The sequence below is a fragment of the Mobula hypostoma genome, chromosome 9, assembly GCF_963921235.1.
Source record: "Mobula hypostoma chromosome 9, sMobHyp1.1, whole genome shotgun sequence".
Classification (NCBI taxonomy): domain Eukaryota; kingdom Metazoa; phylum Chordata; class Chondrichthyes; order Myliobatiformes; family Myliobatidae; genus Mobula; species Mobula hypostoma.
The window spans coordinates 827,372-844,199 of NC_086105.1; the positions used below are offsets into that span (position 1 = coordinate 827,372).

At 46.3% G+C, this 16,828-nt stretch overlaps 1 protein-coding gene across 5 annotated transcripts in view; it reads left to right on the forward strand.

Annotated features, from left to right (window-relative positions):
• Positions 1-16,828, forward strand: part of tspan11 (tetraspanin 11) — a 121,020-nt gene that overhangs the window by 53,883 nt on the left and 50,309 nt on the right. For 3 of the 5 annotated variants that reach the window (XM_063057564.1, XM_063057565.1, XM_063057568.1), the window contains exons 3-5: positions 983-1,174; positions 5,996-6,070; positions 11,392-11,496. In XM_063057564.1, coding sequence (XP_062913634.1) covers positions 983-1,174; positions 5,996-6,070; positions 11,392-11,496 — 372 coding nt within the window. The remainder of the gene's footprint in view (positions 1-982; positions 1,175-5,995; positions 6,071-11,391; positions 11,497-16,828) is intronic. The other 2 variants (XM_063057567.1, XM_063057566.1) reach the window with 2 other exon arrangements.

Sequence of the window (16,828 nt, forward strand, 5' to 3'; positions counted from 1 at the left end):
GGTGTCTCCCGAAGAGTGGCTGGTTTCACTGGCCCATGATCAATGTCTGTGCTGGGATATTCTATGTTTTTTATCTTCATACTGGGCATGTTTTCTCTGTTATGGAATGAAACTCTTCAGTTTAATTGAATTGACTTTACTTCACGTACATGAGGAGTAAAAATCTTTACATTATGTCTGTCTAAATGTGCAAAGTGGAATCATAGTAATTTGTAATAAATAGAACCGCCAATGTAACATAGAAATACCCTGAAATGAGCATGAGTTAATTAGTCTGACGGCCTGGTGGAAGAAGCTGTCCCGGAGCCTGTTGGTCCTGGCTTTTATGCTGTGGTACTGCTTCCCAGATGGTATCAGCTGGAATAGATTGTGTTTGGGGAGACTCGGGTCCCCAATGAACCTTCGGGCCCTTTTTTCACACCTGTCTTTGTAAATGTCCTGAATCATGTGAAGTTCACAACTACAGATGTGCTGGACTGTCCACACCATTCTCTGCAGAGTCCTGCGATTAAGGGAGGTACAGTTCCCATACCAGGCAGTGATGCAGCCAGTCAGGATGCTCTCAATTGTGCCCATGTAGAAAGTTCATAGGATTTGGGGCCCATACCAAACTTCCTCAACCATCTGAGGTGAAAGGCACTGTTGTGTATTTTTCACCACACAGCTGGTGTGTACAGACCACATGAGGTCCTCGGTGATGGGGATGCCGAGGAACTTAAAGTTGTTTACCCTCTCAACCCCAGATGCGTTGATGTCAATAGGGGTTAGCCCGTCTCCATTCCTCCTGTAATCCACAACCAGCTCCTTTGTTTTTGCGACATTGAAGGAGAGGTTGTTTTCTTGACACCGATTTGTAAAAATTCAGAGAGATGACTTCCTCTCTGTAGGCCACCTCGGTATTGTTTGCGATTATGCCAATCAAAGTTGCTGCATAATGTCCAAGTGATGGTTTCACCCTGTGTGATGTTGTTTTCCTCTGAAGGTAGCTGGTGTTGGTGTGCTTCTCACTGGAGCTTGGACACTGAATGAAAAGAGGGACTACCTGAACCTTCTGCCATCTAGCACCTTTGCTGTCTCTGCCAGTATCCTTATCTTCGCTGGAAGCCTTGTGACAATCACTGGGTTCCTTGGGTGCTGTGCTGTTATTCGAGAGCAGAAGTCTGCCCTTGTAGCAGTAAGTATTTGACTTGAGAATAGCTCACACTGGACAGGGATCAGTGACATTAAACCAGCAGTGGAATTATGCAAAACATTTTATCGAGGTTGGAGCTCGTTACTTTTATCAGTATGTTAAATTAAATGTTGATAAATTTAATCAGTAATTAATATAAATTAAATTGGTTTATTATTGTCACACATATTGTCAGTCAAGGACCAACACTTGTTGCATGACTAAACTGTCCTTGAGAAGGAAATGGTGAGTTAGCTTTTGGTATTGTTGTATTGCTCAGCACACATAGGTCAGATTCTCAGTTTTTGACCCAGTGATAAGGAAGGAATTTCTCTGTGACTGCATCGTTCATCCTTTCCATTGATTGAAGACACAGATTTGGAAGGAAGCAGTGAATTTCATCACTGACACTTGCCTGGGTCTAGGGGATAGATCAAATCATGTGGGGAGTGGATACATTGTGTATCACCTCACTGTGAACCCTTCCGGTCAGAAGCTGATGTTGTACATGGGTGCAGGTTGATAAAAGACTTTTGTTTTTGCAGTTGTACACCTCAGTGAGTTCTCCCTCTGGGTGTACATAGATGCAAATGTCATCAATTTACTGCAGCTTGACTCCTGACATTGGGTGATATTGATACTGGATGAGATGCTACAAAGTGTGAACAGCTTGTAGATTAGTTCCAATCCTTCAGGAAGCTTGTTGGATTGTGGAGGTGCTGGTTGTAATCTTCCAATCATTTTTGGATCCGCGTGTTAACACCCTGTCCAGAAAGGGAGTACAGAGAAAGTACACCAACCTCTCTAACTGATTCTGGGGAAGATGCTGGAAATGGTCATTAAACCTGAGCCAAAATGATAACCAGGAAAATTCAGCATGAGCAGCTAAAGCAAATGAAAAGATGAGGGACTTATTTCCATGGAGTAATAAGAATGTGGAACTCGGTGCTGTGTGAAGTGATTATAATCAGAATTAGGTTTAATATCACTGGTATATGTTGTGAACTTTGTTGTTTTAGAGCAGTAGTGCATTGCAGTACATTATAATTGAAACACACTGGTTCCATCGGTTGCGTGAATCCAGGGAAGACACCCTCCAGCCCTACCAAACATGAAGTGCAAGCCCCCTAATCCCCGTTTGTGTGGATGCTGTGTGATTTGTTACCCTGTTACAAATCAGCACCACAAAATAACAGACAGTTAAATGATTTGGCTTTATAATTCTCAATTTGACTAAAGGGTTAGTAAAGAAAAGGGCCCATTTTAATGAAACAGTCTAATGTGCACAAGTAGGAGCTCACGGTTTCCCCTTCACCGATCCTCCTTCCATCTCTCCGAGCTTCATCAGATCATAGCCCTGCTCCAGGTCGAGTCCTACAAGCTCTTCTCTCCGGCATCTTCTCCCTTCATCTCCCACCAAACAAAAGACCCAGCTCACACCGGTGTCAGGCACACAACATGAAAAACACACTCTCTTCAATGAACGGCTCATATTCCAAAGCACCCGTTATCTCTAACCGTAATACAAACACTGAATGACCATTACTTTAGCAGTGAAACCTTTCCCAGGGTGTTACAGTCTCCCCCACCCCCACCAAAATTAGTCATGTCCTCGTGACATTGAGAAAATTTGCCAACTCTTCATACAAACCACAAGGTCCAACCCAGGTGTAAATAAATGCCAGTGACATAGCTCCCCAAGGTGATAAGTGCCACACTCTGTTCTACATAGGCCAACCTATCTGGTGGTCTCCTGATTCTTTGAGACCTCCTTACCCCATCATCTACTTGTTCAGGTTCAGACACTCCTTGGGGTACTTCTGGTCTACCAGGTGAGGCCTCCCCCGGTCTATCACTCATGCCCTCCTGCAACTCAGACCCCTCTGCCACTTGGCTGAGCCCCGCTTCATCCCTTTTGTGATCCCGCTGAAACCCAGTCTACACACACCAATTACACCTGACTCAACATGAGAAGGGTTGGGAATTTCTTCCTCATTCAGTGGGGAGTTAGCAAAGGGCAGCATATACTACACCCCCATTTCCTCATCCTCCAAGTCTGTATCCCGTTCCGGGGTGGGGGCTGGTCTAATCTCTCCTGCTGTTGGTCCTTCAGTCACCCTGCGTTGCCTCAGAGTCCTCTTACTAGCTGTAGGCTCCAGGTTGGGTTCTGGGTCAACCTGCACCTCTTGTCCCAGAGGCAGAAGGTGATTCTGATGAGAATCTTGACAGGCAAATTCCAATTCTCTGGTTTAATGGAAAACTGGTACGTTTGGCATCTGACTCTCCACTACATAGGGCATAGCTGCCCAGTGGTCAGCCAGCTTGTGCTTCCCAAGTAGCCCCAAATTCCTTATGAGGGCTCAGTCTCCTGTCATGAGTTGGGAGATCCTAACCTTTTGATCATACCTCCTCTTATTTCCTTGATTCTGCTTGGCAACCATGACCTCAGCTAATTCATAAGCCCTTTTCAGCTCCCTTCTTATATCAGATGCATACTTCTGATATGTCTTCGATGGTAGGTCCTCCTCACCAGTCCTAAAACAAAGGCCGATGGGCAACCCTGCCTCGTGCCCAAATGTCAGATAATATGGCGAGTACCCGGTAGCTTCATTTCCTGTACAGTTGTAGCAGTGGACCAGATGTCCAATATGTTGACTCCACTTGTTCTTGCTGACTTCCAAGGTTCCAAGCATGTGCAGCAAGGTCCGATTAAATCTCTCAGGCTGGGGATCACCCCGTGGGTGATGAGGCGTAATCTTCAACTTCTCAACTCCAAGCATGCTCAGTAACTCATGTATGAGCATACTCTCGAAATCCCATCCCTGATCACTATCTATCTGCCTGGGAAGGCCATAATAAATGAAATACTTCTCCCATAACACTTTGGCCACCATGGACGCCCTCTGATCCTTGGTAGGGAAAGCTTGATGTCTAACACATTTGCCAAGTTGCTGGCATCGGGTTCTATTGACAGGAAATCCATACACACTAGGTCAAGGGGCCCCGCACTCTGCAAGTTGGACAAGGGAGCTGCCCTTCTCGGCAGCATCTTCCTCCGTATGCACTGAATGCACGACTTGCTGTATTCTTCGACCTCCAGCTTCATTCAGAGCAGTAAAACCGATCTCTGAGTAATCCAGAGGTCTTTTCAACCCCGAATATCCAGAATCATCATGAAGTGACTTCAACACAATCCTTCGATACTTCTCAGGCAGACCCGGCTAGGAGCACTGAGACCGTCCAGAGATGATGTGACCCAGTATAGGAGCAGGTTCCTCAACTCCAATCTGGGCCATTCTCTCAGTAATAGAGGCACCGCAGCGTGTTTCATGCTCTCCACCTTGACAATGCCTCCCTTTTCTACTGCTGACAAAATGGTACCAATGCCCGGGTCATCTCACTGAGCAGTTAGGTTACAGTAGGCTTGTGGAATGGAGAAACTCCCAACTGATCTACCGCTCGATCTTGCCCTTGCCTTCCATCTGCCTTCACCATGATGGCAAACTGGCACATGGCTTTCACCCCCGGGGCAGGAACGCTCTCCCACTCTTCATCCCTGTCCAGCCCTGCATGTGCACGTTGGGACAAAGCATCAGCATCAGTTCCTACTTCCCAGCCTATACATGAGGCTGAAATCATAGGCAGACAACAGCACCATCCACCGATGGCCTGTGGCTTCCAATTTCACCGGGGTCAGGATATAAATTAGGGGATTGTTGTCCGTCCTCACCAGAAACTTGGCACCAAACTTATTCACAACAGCCTTTTTCAGTGCCAGGAACTCCAACTTGTGCGTGGGATAGTTTTTCTCAGAGGGTGACAGACTCCGGCTGACATATGCAACAGGTCTCAACCCGCTGCCCTGATCCTGATACAGGACACCCCCTTCAGCGACTCAAGGGCCTCTTCACATTTTGCATCCCATCTTGCTCCAAAGGGCTCTGAAGGGCTAAGATACTCTACCCTCCCAACCAGATATCACTCCTGTATACCCTCTCGTCTCCATCTGAAATTCTGCCAACAATAGTTGTGTTGTTAGCAAATTTATAGATGGTGCTTGAGCTGTGCCTAGCCACACAGTCATTTGTATAGACTGAGTAGAGCAGTGGAATTAGTACACTTCCCTGAGGTGCGCCAGTGTTGATCGTCAGTGAGGTGGAGATATTATTTCCAATCCGGACAGACTCTGGTCTCCCAGTGAAAAAGTAAAGGATCCAGTTGCAGAGGAATATAGAGTGGCCCAGGTTTTGGAGCTTGTTTATTGGCACTCTGAGTTTGATTGTGTTGAATGCCGAGCTGCAATCAACAAACTGCAGCCTGATGAATGCAATCATAAACATGAGCAAATCTGCAGACGCCGGAAATCCAGAGCAACACACACAAAATGCTGGAGGAACTCAGCAGGCCAGGCAGCATCTATGAATGAATAAACAGTCGATGTTTTGGGCCAAGACTCTTCTTAGATCTGATGTAGATATTGCTATTGTCTGGGTGATCCAAGGCCGAGCAGAGAGACAATGAGATTACAGCCGCTGTGGACCTGTTGTGGTGAAAGGCAAATTGCAGGGGTCCAGATCCTTGCTTAGGCAGGAGTTGTAGCAGAGAACATCAGTAAATTAAGGGGGACCATGGAGCTGATGAGAGAGCAGTGTAATGGGCAGGAATGAGAAGGAATCATCGGTCTGGAGTATTACCAGAAGACCTAGTGGTTAAATTTCCCGTGTGTTACAGTAAAAATCTGCCTGTTGGGTGATGTGTAGCATGAAACTGCTTTAGTGAAATGTAACTGGGTTCGTGTTTATTGTGCTTTCCTTTCTTTTTCAGTACTTTTCTTCACTCTTGTTAATCTTCCTGATTGAGCTGGTAGCCGGCATCCTTGCTTGTGTTTATTATCAAAGGGTGAGTTTAACCCTGATTTAGACAGAGTGAACCTGGTATACTGGACCTGGGTATCCATAGAATCCTTAGACACCAGCCTAACTGACAATCTGCACGCACCAGGCTGCCTGTTGCTGTTTTAAATTGATGTGGCACAGCTCAAGTCTAGAGAACTTGTCTTTCTACTTCATCCCCTCCCCGTCTGTTCTCTCTACAAATCTCAAGCTGGGAATACAGAATCAGGAGAAATGGGAGTGGGAGACCCAGGCTGGACACAAAACACCAAAGTTTGACCTGGGGGTAACCTGACTAAAACATCACAGCTCACGGGATGCCAGATTCAACCTGCCAAGGACGGGTGATATGCCACTGCCTCATCACCCGTTCAGACAGGGGGCAATAGTCCCAGCCTGTGCCCACTGGATGCAGTCAGAGGAGTGTGGCAAGTTCGGCCAATTTCATTTTAACCAGTCATTTGTCCCGGTCAGGTTGGCAGGGGGATTTCCCCAATATTGTGTTTGCAGAATGAGTGAGTAATCGGTCATTGCCCCCGTTACAGAAATGGCAAGGATGGAGAGATGTGGAGTCTCTTAGCACAAAAACGGGCCCTTCAGTCAAGTGCCTAACATGTGGCCGTATCCCTCAATTCTGTGACCATCTGTCTGTCTCGAACATCGAACACAGAACAGTACAGCTCAGCAACAGGCCCTTCAGTCAAGTGTCTGCACTAACCACAATACTAATCTAACTAGTCCTGTCCAACTACACATGCTCTATTTCTCTCAAATCCTTGCCTGTCTAAGGCTACGTCCACACTAGACCAGATAAATCCATAGCTGAAGCTTTTTCTCTTCATTTTGACCCTCTGTCCACACTGAAATGGCGTTTTCCTCCCCCGAAAACGGAGCTTTTCTAAAACGCCCTCCAGAGTGTGTAAATTTGAAAACTCCGATTGGGCAGAGTGGTGTGGACGGGGTAACCAGAGATTTCTAAAAACGCTGTCATGACATGCTGGAACAGATGGTGGCGGCAGCGCGGTATTTCATTGTTTTCTTGAATGCAACCTCCCCACACAACCTAACAATTTCAGAACAGACAGCAACGAGACTGAAGCCAGAAGAGTTAGAAATGTACTCACCAAATACTTTGACCCATAACTTACTAAATAAATAAGTATACTCACTTTGCCCTGATTTCTGTCCTTGCTTGTATGAAGCAGCACACATAAAAGTTGCTGGTGAAGGCAGCAGTCCAGGCAGCATCTCTAGGAAGAGGTACAGTTGACGTTTCGGGCCGAGACCCTTTGTCAGGACTAACTGGAAAAAGAGATGGTAAGAGATTTGAAAATTCTTCATAGAGATGCTGCCTGGCCTGCTGCGTTCACCAGCAACTTTTATGTGTATTGCTGGAAATTCCAGCATCTGCAGATTTCCTCGTGTTTGCTTGTATGAAGGTGGTTTACCTATTTATGCAAGTACTTCTCTGACATTAGATGTGTAACAGCCTAATGTAAAGTTGTATGGAAATACAAGATAACACTGATGCAGACATGTTTTATACATTTAACAAGGTGCTTTATTAATGTAACAGAATTAGTCAGTTTTTCAGTGTTCGTCATCAGCCGGGTCATACTGTCCGTGAACTCGCTGTAGGTTGCCTCCATGCGCTCCAGTATTCGGTTTTTTTTTTAGTTTTAAGTCCTCCTGCGCGAGAGCCAACAGCTGTCCGTTGTTTGACAATTTCCTTTTAAGTTTCTCTAGTCTGTAACTGCACAAACGCGCACTTTCACAGTGAGATTCGACCCCAAACATGTCGCTTGTTTTCTGTAGATGTGTCCTGTGCATGTCCAATAGGAGGAGATTCGCCCAAATACCCGTTTTAATGTGGACGGAGGTATTTTCAAAAACATATGGTGTGAACGCCTATTGTTTTTACGCAAAACCGGCGTTTTCAAAAATATCCGGTCTAGTGTGAATATAGCCTAAATATCACTTAAATGTTCTTGTTGTATCTGCTTCCACTACTGTTCCTGGCAGTGCATTCCATACACACAACATCCCCAGCAGGGCATTCCACACACCCACCTCATCCCTCGGCAGCACATTCCACACACCAACCTCCTCCCCTGGCAGGGTATTCCACACACACACACCACCTTGCATGGCAGGGTGTTCCACGCACACAACTCCTCCTCTGTCAGTGCATTCCACACACACAACTCCCCCGGCAGCGTGTTCCACGCAACTAGCTCCCCCGGCAGGGCGTTCCACATACACACCCACCACCCTCTGTATAAAACAAAGAGCCTTTATTGCACATCATAATCTTACTTGCCAAAGACATTTTATGGCCTTTTTGAGGCCTTGTCTGATTTCGCTCTCCAAAACCTTACTTATGTTCAGTTGTCCTCACCTAGCACACCACCAGCTTCCGTGTCCAGCACATAATTCTCCGCAAATTCCGCCATCTCCAACAGGATCATAGTCATACTTTGTTGATCCCAGGGGGAAATTGGTTTTCATTACAGTTGCAACCACCAAGCAAATCTTTCCCTCACCCCCCCCACTTTCTGCTTTCTGCAGGGATCACTCCCTACACGACACCCCCCGTCCATTCATCCCTCCCCACTGATTTCCTTCCTTGCACTTACCCTTGCAAGTAGAATGAGTACTACTGCCCCTACACCTCCTCCCTCACTATCATCCAGGGCCCTAAACAGTCCTTCCAGGTGAGGTGACACTTCACCCGTGAGTCTGTTGGGGTCATATACTGCGTTCAGTGCTTCCGGTGTGGCCTCTTGTATATCGGTGAGACCCGACGTAGATTGGGAGACCGCTTTGCCGAGCATCTATGCTCCGTCCACCAGAAGAAGTGGGATCTCCCAGTGGCCACCCATTTTAATTCCACTTCCCATTCCCATTCCTATTCTGATACCTCCTCTACTGTCGTGATCATGACACACTCAGGTCAGAGGAACAACACCTTATATTCCATCTGGGTAGCCTCCAACCTGATAGCATGAACATCGATTTCTCAAACTTCCAATCCTTCCCCCCCCCCCGCCCACCTCCTCCACTATTCCCATCCTCTTTTCCCTTTCTCACCTCACCTCCTTGCCTGCCCATTGACTCCCTCTGGTGCTCCTCCCCACCCCCCTTTTTCTTTCTTCCATGGCCTTCTGTTCTCTCCTATTGGGACTTCCCCTTCTCCAGCCCTGTATCTCTTTCACCAATAAACTTCCCAGCTCTTCACTTCATCCCTCCCCCTCCTAGTTTCACTTAATCTCATGTGCTTCTCTCTCCCCTCCCCCACCTTTCAAATCTACTCAGTTTTTTATTCTCCAGTCCTGCCAAAGGATCTCAGCCCGAAACATCGACTGTCTGACATGCCACTGCCTGGCCTACGGAGTTCCTCCAGCATTTTGTATGTTATATTCAGTTTATCTTTTTGATCAAACTTTCTGTACAAATTCTTCTGTCACCCATGGTTGGTGAACCTGACCATCTCTTATCATACAGAACATGCTGATCCGAAGCCCTAATCAAATCTCCTTCAATAGACTCCCACATGGCAAATGTGGGTTTATCATCATACTCCTAATCTCATGTCCAAACTTCCTGCTGATTATTGTTGCAATTAACCTTCCCCAAATTTAGCATTTTCATAAGGATAAGTCCTATCCTTATTTTTAACTATTTTAAAACTTGCAGAGGGAGTATCCCCTCTGAGCTTCAATTACCTAGCCAGGCTCATTTCCCAATGTAAGGTTGAGCACACACCCCCTCCCCTGGTTGACTATCTACATTCTGTTTCAAGAAATCTTGATCCACCTAACAAATTCTGCCTCATCTAAACCTCTGGCACTAAAGAAGTCTCAATCAATATTGAGAATGAGAGAAGATATTTTAAATTCAGCCACTAGAACAACCCTGTTGTTTTTACATCTTTCCGTAATCTGTCTGCTCATCTGTTCGTCTGTCTGCTGCTGGCAATTCAGGGGGCTGAGGTATGACCTTATTGTAGTGACTGCATTTTCCTGTTGCCATGCTGGATGAGCTCTTCACAGTGTGTCCTCTCCTTGTACTGTATAGCGGTGGCATGCCTCTGATCAGTAATACACCTCTGCCTGAATCCCATCTGAGAGATCTGTACACTGGAACATTGAGATGCCAGTCCTACCCTTCTCTCAACCAGGTTTCTGACATGGGTACAACATTGTAGTTCTGTTCTGAATTCATTCCCTTACACATTATATCTCTTCATAAAAACATTGCCAGATTGTCAGTCCCACTGTATTCATTATCCAGGTCAGGCACACTTGGAACTTTGTGAGCAGTTTTGGGACCTTATCTAAGGAAGGATGTGTTGGTATTGGAGAGGGTCCAGGGGAGGTCCATGAGAATGATTGCAGGAATGAAGGGGTTAATATATGAAGACTGTTTGAAGGTTCTGGCTTTTACTGTTGGAATTTAGAAGGGTGGAAGCTGGAAGGGAGGGAAGATCTCATTAAAATCTATCGAATACTGAAGGGCCAAGGTGTGCAGAGTATGTTTCCTGTAGTGGGGAGTCTAGGACCAGAGGGCACACCCTCAGAATAGAAAGGCATCTATTTAGAGCAGAGATGAGGAGGAGTTTCTTTAGCTAGTGTGCAGTGAATCTGTGGAATTCGTTGCCACAGACAGCTGTGGAGGCCAAGTCATTGGGTATATTTAAAGCAGAGGTTGGTAGGTACTTGGTTAGTCAGGGCATCAAGGGTTATGGAAGGGGGCAGGAGAATGGGGTTGAGAGGGTTAATAATTCAGCCATGATGGAATGATGGAGCAGACTTGATGGGCCATGTCACTTAATTCTGTTCCTGTGTCATTTTGGACAGTTGATCTAATATCTATCTGTCACTGCTGATAACTGCTCTGATTCCCACTCCCTCACTGCACCAGCTGAAACCCTCCTGAGCAGCCCAAGCAAGTCGAGAGGAACTACAGCTGAGCAGCTTTTGTGGAGGCAGAGGGGTAGTCGATGTTTTGGGTTGAGACCCTGACTCAGGGCTAAGACGGTGGAGGGGGGATAATTGGTGTAAAGAGGTGAGTGGGAAGGCTTAGAGAGAGGGGCCGGGAGCTTGGGGTGGGGATGGGATGATAGACAGATGGAGCTGGGTGAGTGGACAGAACAGGAAAAGGAGAAGAGTCTCTGTTCACCCTTTTCAGCTTCCCCTCCCTCAGTACCATCACCTCCCCCACCAGCTTCCATCTGCCCATCACCCACATCTACCCATGCTCCTGCTCGCCGGGGACTGAGCAGTAAAGGCACCCTAACCACCGTTCTGCTTCTCTGTCTTTGTGTAGTTGAGTGAAGAGTTGAAAGAGCAGCTGAACAAAGAGATGATGGAGAATTACGGGCAGCCAGGAGAGGGCAGCGTCACCCAGTCCATCGATCGGCTTCAGCAAGACGTATGCAATTAACTTTCTGCAATTTCCTTTCAGGAAGTGGGGCTGGCCCCAATTCATGCTACTAACTGTATACAACAGAGGTCTCAGCACCAATCCTTGTAACACCAGTGGTGACAGACCATCAGCCAGAATAACAGCCTATTCTCTGTCTTCTATGGGCAAGGCAGTTCCGAATCCAAACTCCCAATTTACCCTGGAACCTATGCTCTATCTTCTGAATCAACCTATGATGAAGGACCTGTCAATGTCCATACAGATATTGTACACTGCCTTACCCTCATCAAACACGGTCGCCTCCTCAAATAACCTAATGAAGTTTTAAGACATAACTCTCCCGCACAAAGCCTGCTGACTGTCCCTAAGTATACTTTATACTTTATTGTCGCCAAACAATTGATACTAGAACGTACAATCATCACAGCAATATTTGATTCTGCGCTTCCCACTCCCTGGATTACAAATATTAAATATTAAAAATATTTAAAATAGTAAAAATTAGTAAATATTAAAAATTTAAATTATAAATCATAAATAGAAAATAGAAAAATGGAAAGTAAGGTAGTGCAAAAAAAACCGAGAGGCAGGTCCGGATATTTGGAGGGTACGGCCCAGATCCGGGTCAGGATCTGTTCAGCAGTCTTATCACAGTTGGAAAGAAGCTGTTCCCAAATCTGGCCGTACGAGTCTTCAAGCTCCTGAGCCTTCTCCTGGAGGGAAGAGGAACGAAAAGTGTGTTGGCTGGGTGGGTCGTATCCTTGATTATCCTGGCAGCACTGCTCCGACAGCGTGCGGTGTAAAGTGAGTCCAAGGACAGAAGATTGGTTTGTGTGATGTGCTGGGCTGTGTTCACGATCTTATGCAGTTTCTTCCGGTCTTGGACAGGACAACTTCCATACCAGGTTGTGATGCACCCTAGAAGAATGCTTTCTACAGTGCATCTATAAAAATTAGTGAGGGCTTTAAGGGATGGGCCAAACTTCTTTAGCTTTCTCAGGAAGTAAAGGTGCTGCTGGGCCTTCTTGGCAGTGGACTGTGCTTGGTTGGACCAAGTCAGGTCATTTGTGATATTGACCCCGAGGAACTTAAAGCTTTTGACCTGTTCCACTTGCGCACCACCGATATAAATTGGGTCGTGCAGTCCGCTACTCCTTCTGAAGTCAACAACCAATTCCTTCGTCTTGCTGACGTTGAGGGATAGGTTATTGTCTTTGCACCATGCCACCAGCTTCTTAATTTCCTCTCTGTACTGAAACTCATTGTTACCCGAGATACGGCCTACAATTGTTGTGGCATCAGCAAACTTATATATTGAGTTCGTTGGAAACTTGGCTACACAACCATGGGTGTACAGTGAGTACAGCAGGGGGCTGAGTACACAGCCTTGTGGGGCACCGGTGCTCAGAGTGATTGTAGAGGAGAGCTTGTCCCCTATTTTTACAGCCTGGGTCCTGTCTGTGAGGAAGCTGAAGATCCAGCTGCAGATCTGAGTGCTAAGGCCCAGGTTCCGGAGCTTAGGAATCAGTTTATTTGGAATGATGGTATTAAAGGCAGAGCTGTAGTCAATGAAAAGGAGCCTTACGTATGGGTCTTTATTCTCCAGGTGTTCTAAGGAGGAATGTAGGGCCAGAGAGATGGCATCTGCCATTGACCTGTTGCTCCGGTAGGTGAATTGCAAAGCATCGAGGCTATGTAGGCTATGCCTTTCTAAATGTGAATAGACCCTGTCCTTCAGTATCCTCTCCAGCAGCTTCCCTATCATTGACATGAGGCTTGCTAACCTATAATTACCTGGATTATCCCTACAAAATGACATTTGCTAATCTCCATACTTGGATGGGACTGTTGGCGATCTGACGAGTCAGTTTCCAGATGGACATGGATTGGCTGGGATGCTGGGTGGAGCAGTAACCCACAGAGTTTAATCCAGGCATGTGTGAGGAAATGCAGCAGAACGGATAACTTCACTCAACTTCACTCGCCCCGTCACTGAGCTATTCTCACAAGCTATGAACTCACTTTCAACGACTCTTCATCTCATGTTCTCATTATTTATCGTTTTTTCTTTGTATTTGCAGTTTGTTGTCTTATTAGTTGTTTGTCCATCCTGTTGGAGTAGTCTTTCATTGATTCTATTATGGTTCTTGGATTTACTGAGTATGTCCACAAAAAAATAAATCTCAGGATTGTATATGGTGACATATATGTACTTTGATAATAATTTTACTTTGAACTTTGGGACGTCAAATAGGGCAGCGAAAATGAATGGCAGTGACCTTGGAATGTTGAGGTACAGAGAGATCTTTGGGTGGAAGTCTGTAGCCCCTGAAAGATTACCAGATATGCACCCATTACAATGTGTGAGGATAGGGTAATGAGAAGGGTATTTAATAAGCTGTCTTCGTAGAGGTGACGAGTTGAGTCTGTACACACCATTGCTTAGGCAGCTCTTGAGGCGTTGTACAGTTTCTTCTCTCTGCAACCCAGGACACTGAGAGGTGACCTTACTGAGGGTCTGTAAAATTGTGAGGGGCATAGATAGGATGATTCCTTCAGGTTGTTGCAGCGGGGGGAGGAAATCGGGACAAGCTTACACTACCTATTAAATGCTCCCAATGGTGTGCACCTCAAACAGCCTCTGACAACCAAGTTCAGGTCCTGGTCTTCACGTGTGGCTTAGCTACTGGGCCTGGTGGAGCCATTTCTACTGACAGGAAAAGGGGCAAAGGCAGGTTCCTGGCACCTTAAAGCCAGTCGCTTCCGGCAGATGGACTCGTCAGTGGTTGGCAGCTCATCTAGGAGAAAGAAAATTCTGATCTCAAACCTCCGCTGCCTTGTGGGTATACCCACTCATGAGGAAGGCTTCAAGAGAATGCCCCGAGGGAAAAATCTGGAGTTGGAGTCCCTAAGGCAGTCCTACATTGAGTTCAACATCGACTGCCAACTCTTGTGATGCTGCTGGTGCTGAACTGTGTCAGTCTCTGCCATTCCTTTGGGTTCATCAGATGCGTGGAGAAGGGGAGCTTGCTATGTAGGTTTGAATATCTAGACAGCTCAGACACAACATCCATGGCCGACCCTAACCAATGGAGGCCTCAAAAATAGATGGGATGGATAGAATCTTTCTCCCAGAACAGGAAGAACTAGAGAGTACTGGTGTAAGGAGAGGGTGGAGAAATGGAAAGAGGATTTGAGGAACAGGTTTTTCACACAAAGAGGGCTGATAATCTGGAATGAGGTGCCAGAGGAGGTGGCAGCAACGTTTAAAGAGATTTGGATAGGTACTGGGAGATAAAATTATGAGGGGTATAGATAGGGTAAATGTAAGCAGGCATTTTCCACTGAGGTTAGGTGGGACTACAACCAGAGGTCATGGGTGTTACAAGAATCACCCCTTGTAATGACGATCAGTGAGTCACAGAGAAATCTGTATTTATGGTCAAGTAACTTATTTCACCAGAGCGCAGTAACATCAGCGCCAGACTCCGGAGCAAAGGTTCCTGAGTTCGAACCCAGTCAGGCCTTGTCCTTTACATAACAAATGGCTACTTGTTTGAGAATGTACTCAGTTTAGCAGATCACTACCTGAAGCTTCCTGTGTCCACATTCAGTTACTCTAATTAGATTATCCAAGAGCAAGAATCAGTTGAGAGTCCACAAAATGGGGACAACCGGCTTGTCTGCTTCCCCTGAACTTGATCAGACTGTAGTTTCTTCTGGCCAACATGGATTAAGGGGAACATGGGGGAAATCTTCTTCATTCAGAGGGTCACGAATGTGGAATGAACTGCCAGCACAAATGGTGCAGGTGAGCTCAATTTCAACATTTAAGAGAAGGATAGGTACATGGATGGTAGGGGTACGGAGGGCTATGGTTCCAGTGGAGGTCAATGGGAGTAAGCAGTTTAAATGGTTTTAGCATGAACTAGATGGGCCAAAGGGCCTGACTTTCAAGCTGCATTTCTCTATGACTCTGAAAGAAGTTAGAGGGACACAGGCCTAATGCTGACAAAGGGATTCAAGTGGAATCATAGTAGTTAGCATAGACTAGCTTGGCTGAAATGCCTGTCTCTGTGCTGTCTGATTCTGTGCTTCTGTTAAACATTACTGAAGTGGGCTGGTGAGAGACTAGTAGATAATTTCCTAATTCTGCTGTAACTGTAAACCCTTGGGAATAAAAGATGTGGTAAAAATGCCCAGATGTAATATTTGGAAGCAGTGAGGCTGGTGGGTGTGGGAGCTGGGCTCTGAATTTTACCAGGACGGTACTGAAGTTTGAACGAGGCTGGATCCAGAAATGATTTAATGCTCTTCTGTGTTTGCTGCGGCTGGATCCCGCAGACTCTCTGAGAAACGACAGCTATCACATACAAACACTCTGCATTTCAAACAGCAAGCAACTCCTCTGTGTGACATGGCAGGAAGCGAGGGAGGTGCCTGGGACAGCTTTAACTGGTCAATGTTCTGATCTCCACGTTGCTGTTTACTAGGATGGCTCATTCAGAAGGATATCTTCCAAGAACAGCCACCTCTCCCACTTCAGCCCAGCCTCTTCCTTCCTGTGGAACTTTGCTGCAGAATGGCTGAGATTGACAGGAAGTGAACTGTCGCAGGAAATTCTGGAGCTGGTTGTCGGCACTAAGCTCTGTGCTGGAGCGAAGAAGGTGGGAGGTATCCATGGAGACTCCTTCTCTCTCTGGCTGTTACATCGTTCTACACCATTCACAGGCAGCTGCCCCAGTGTCTCCATGCAGATATGACCACAAAGGAAGGTTCCTGTCTGCCGGTTGGTGGAACAGATGATCCAGAATACAGGCTCTCCGGGAAATGCGTGTGGTGGGGGGAGCAGTGAGGCCAGTGCTGGGATTGCTGGCAGCTTCAGTGACACGGCTGGGTGGCTACTGCTGGCCATCGATAGGGAGAGCAGATTAGCCTTTGTTAGTCTGGCTGCCCACACCCACGTCCTGTGGACTTTTTAAGCACTGACTGCACTTCCAATAACCCTTCTGCAAATGCTTCCCCATTACAATCTTCTCTCTTCATTGGCTCTCTAAACATTCAACCAATATCCTTCTCTTTCTGTCCTTTGTTTACCGTCTTCCTAGAGCTGGACATAGTTTCTCTTTGTCTGCCCTACCAAACCATTCATCTTCTAGTTCTACAGTTTCAGGTTATGCTTTCCTCATGACCTGGCTTTAAGAGAAGGTCATGTTGTTATTGGTATCGGAAGCCTCATAGTCATAGTCATAGAAAAGCACATCACAAAAACAGGCCCATCAGCCCATCTGATCCATGCCGAACTATTAATCTTCATCAACCTGCACTCCCTTCCCAT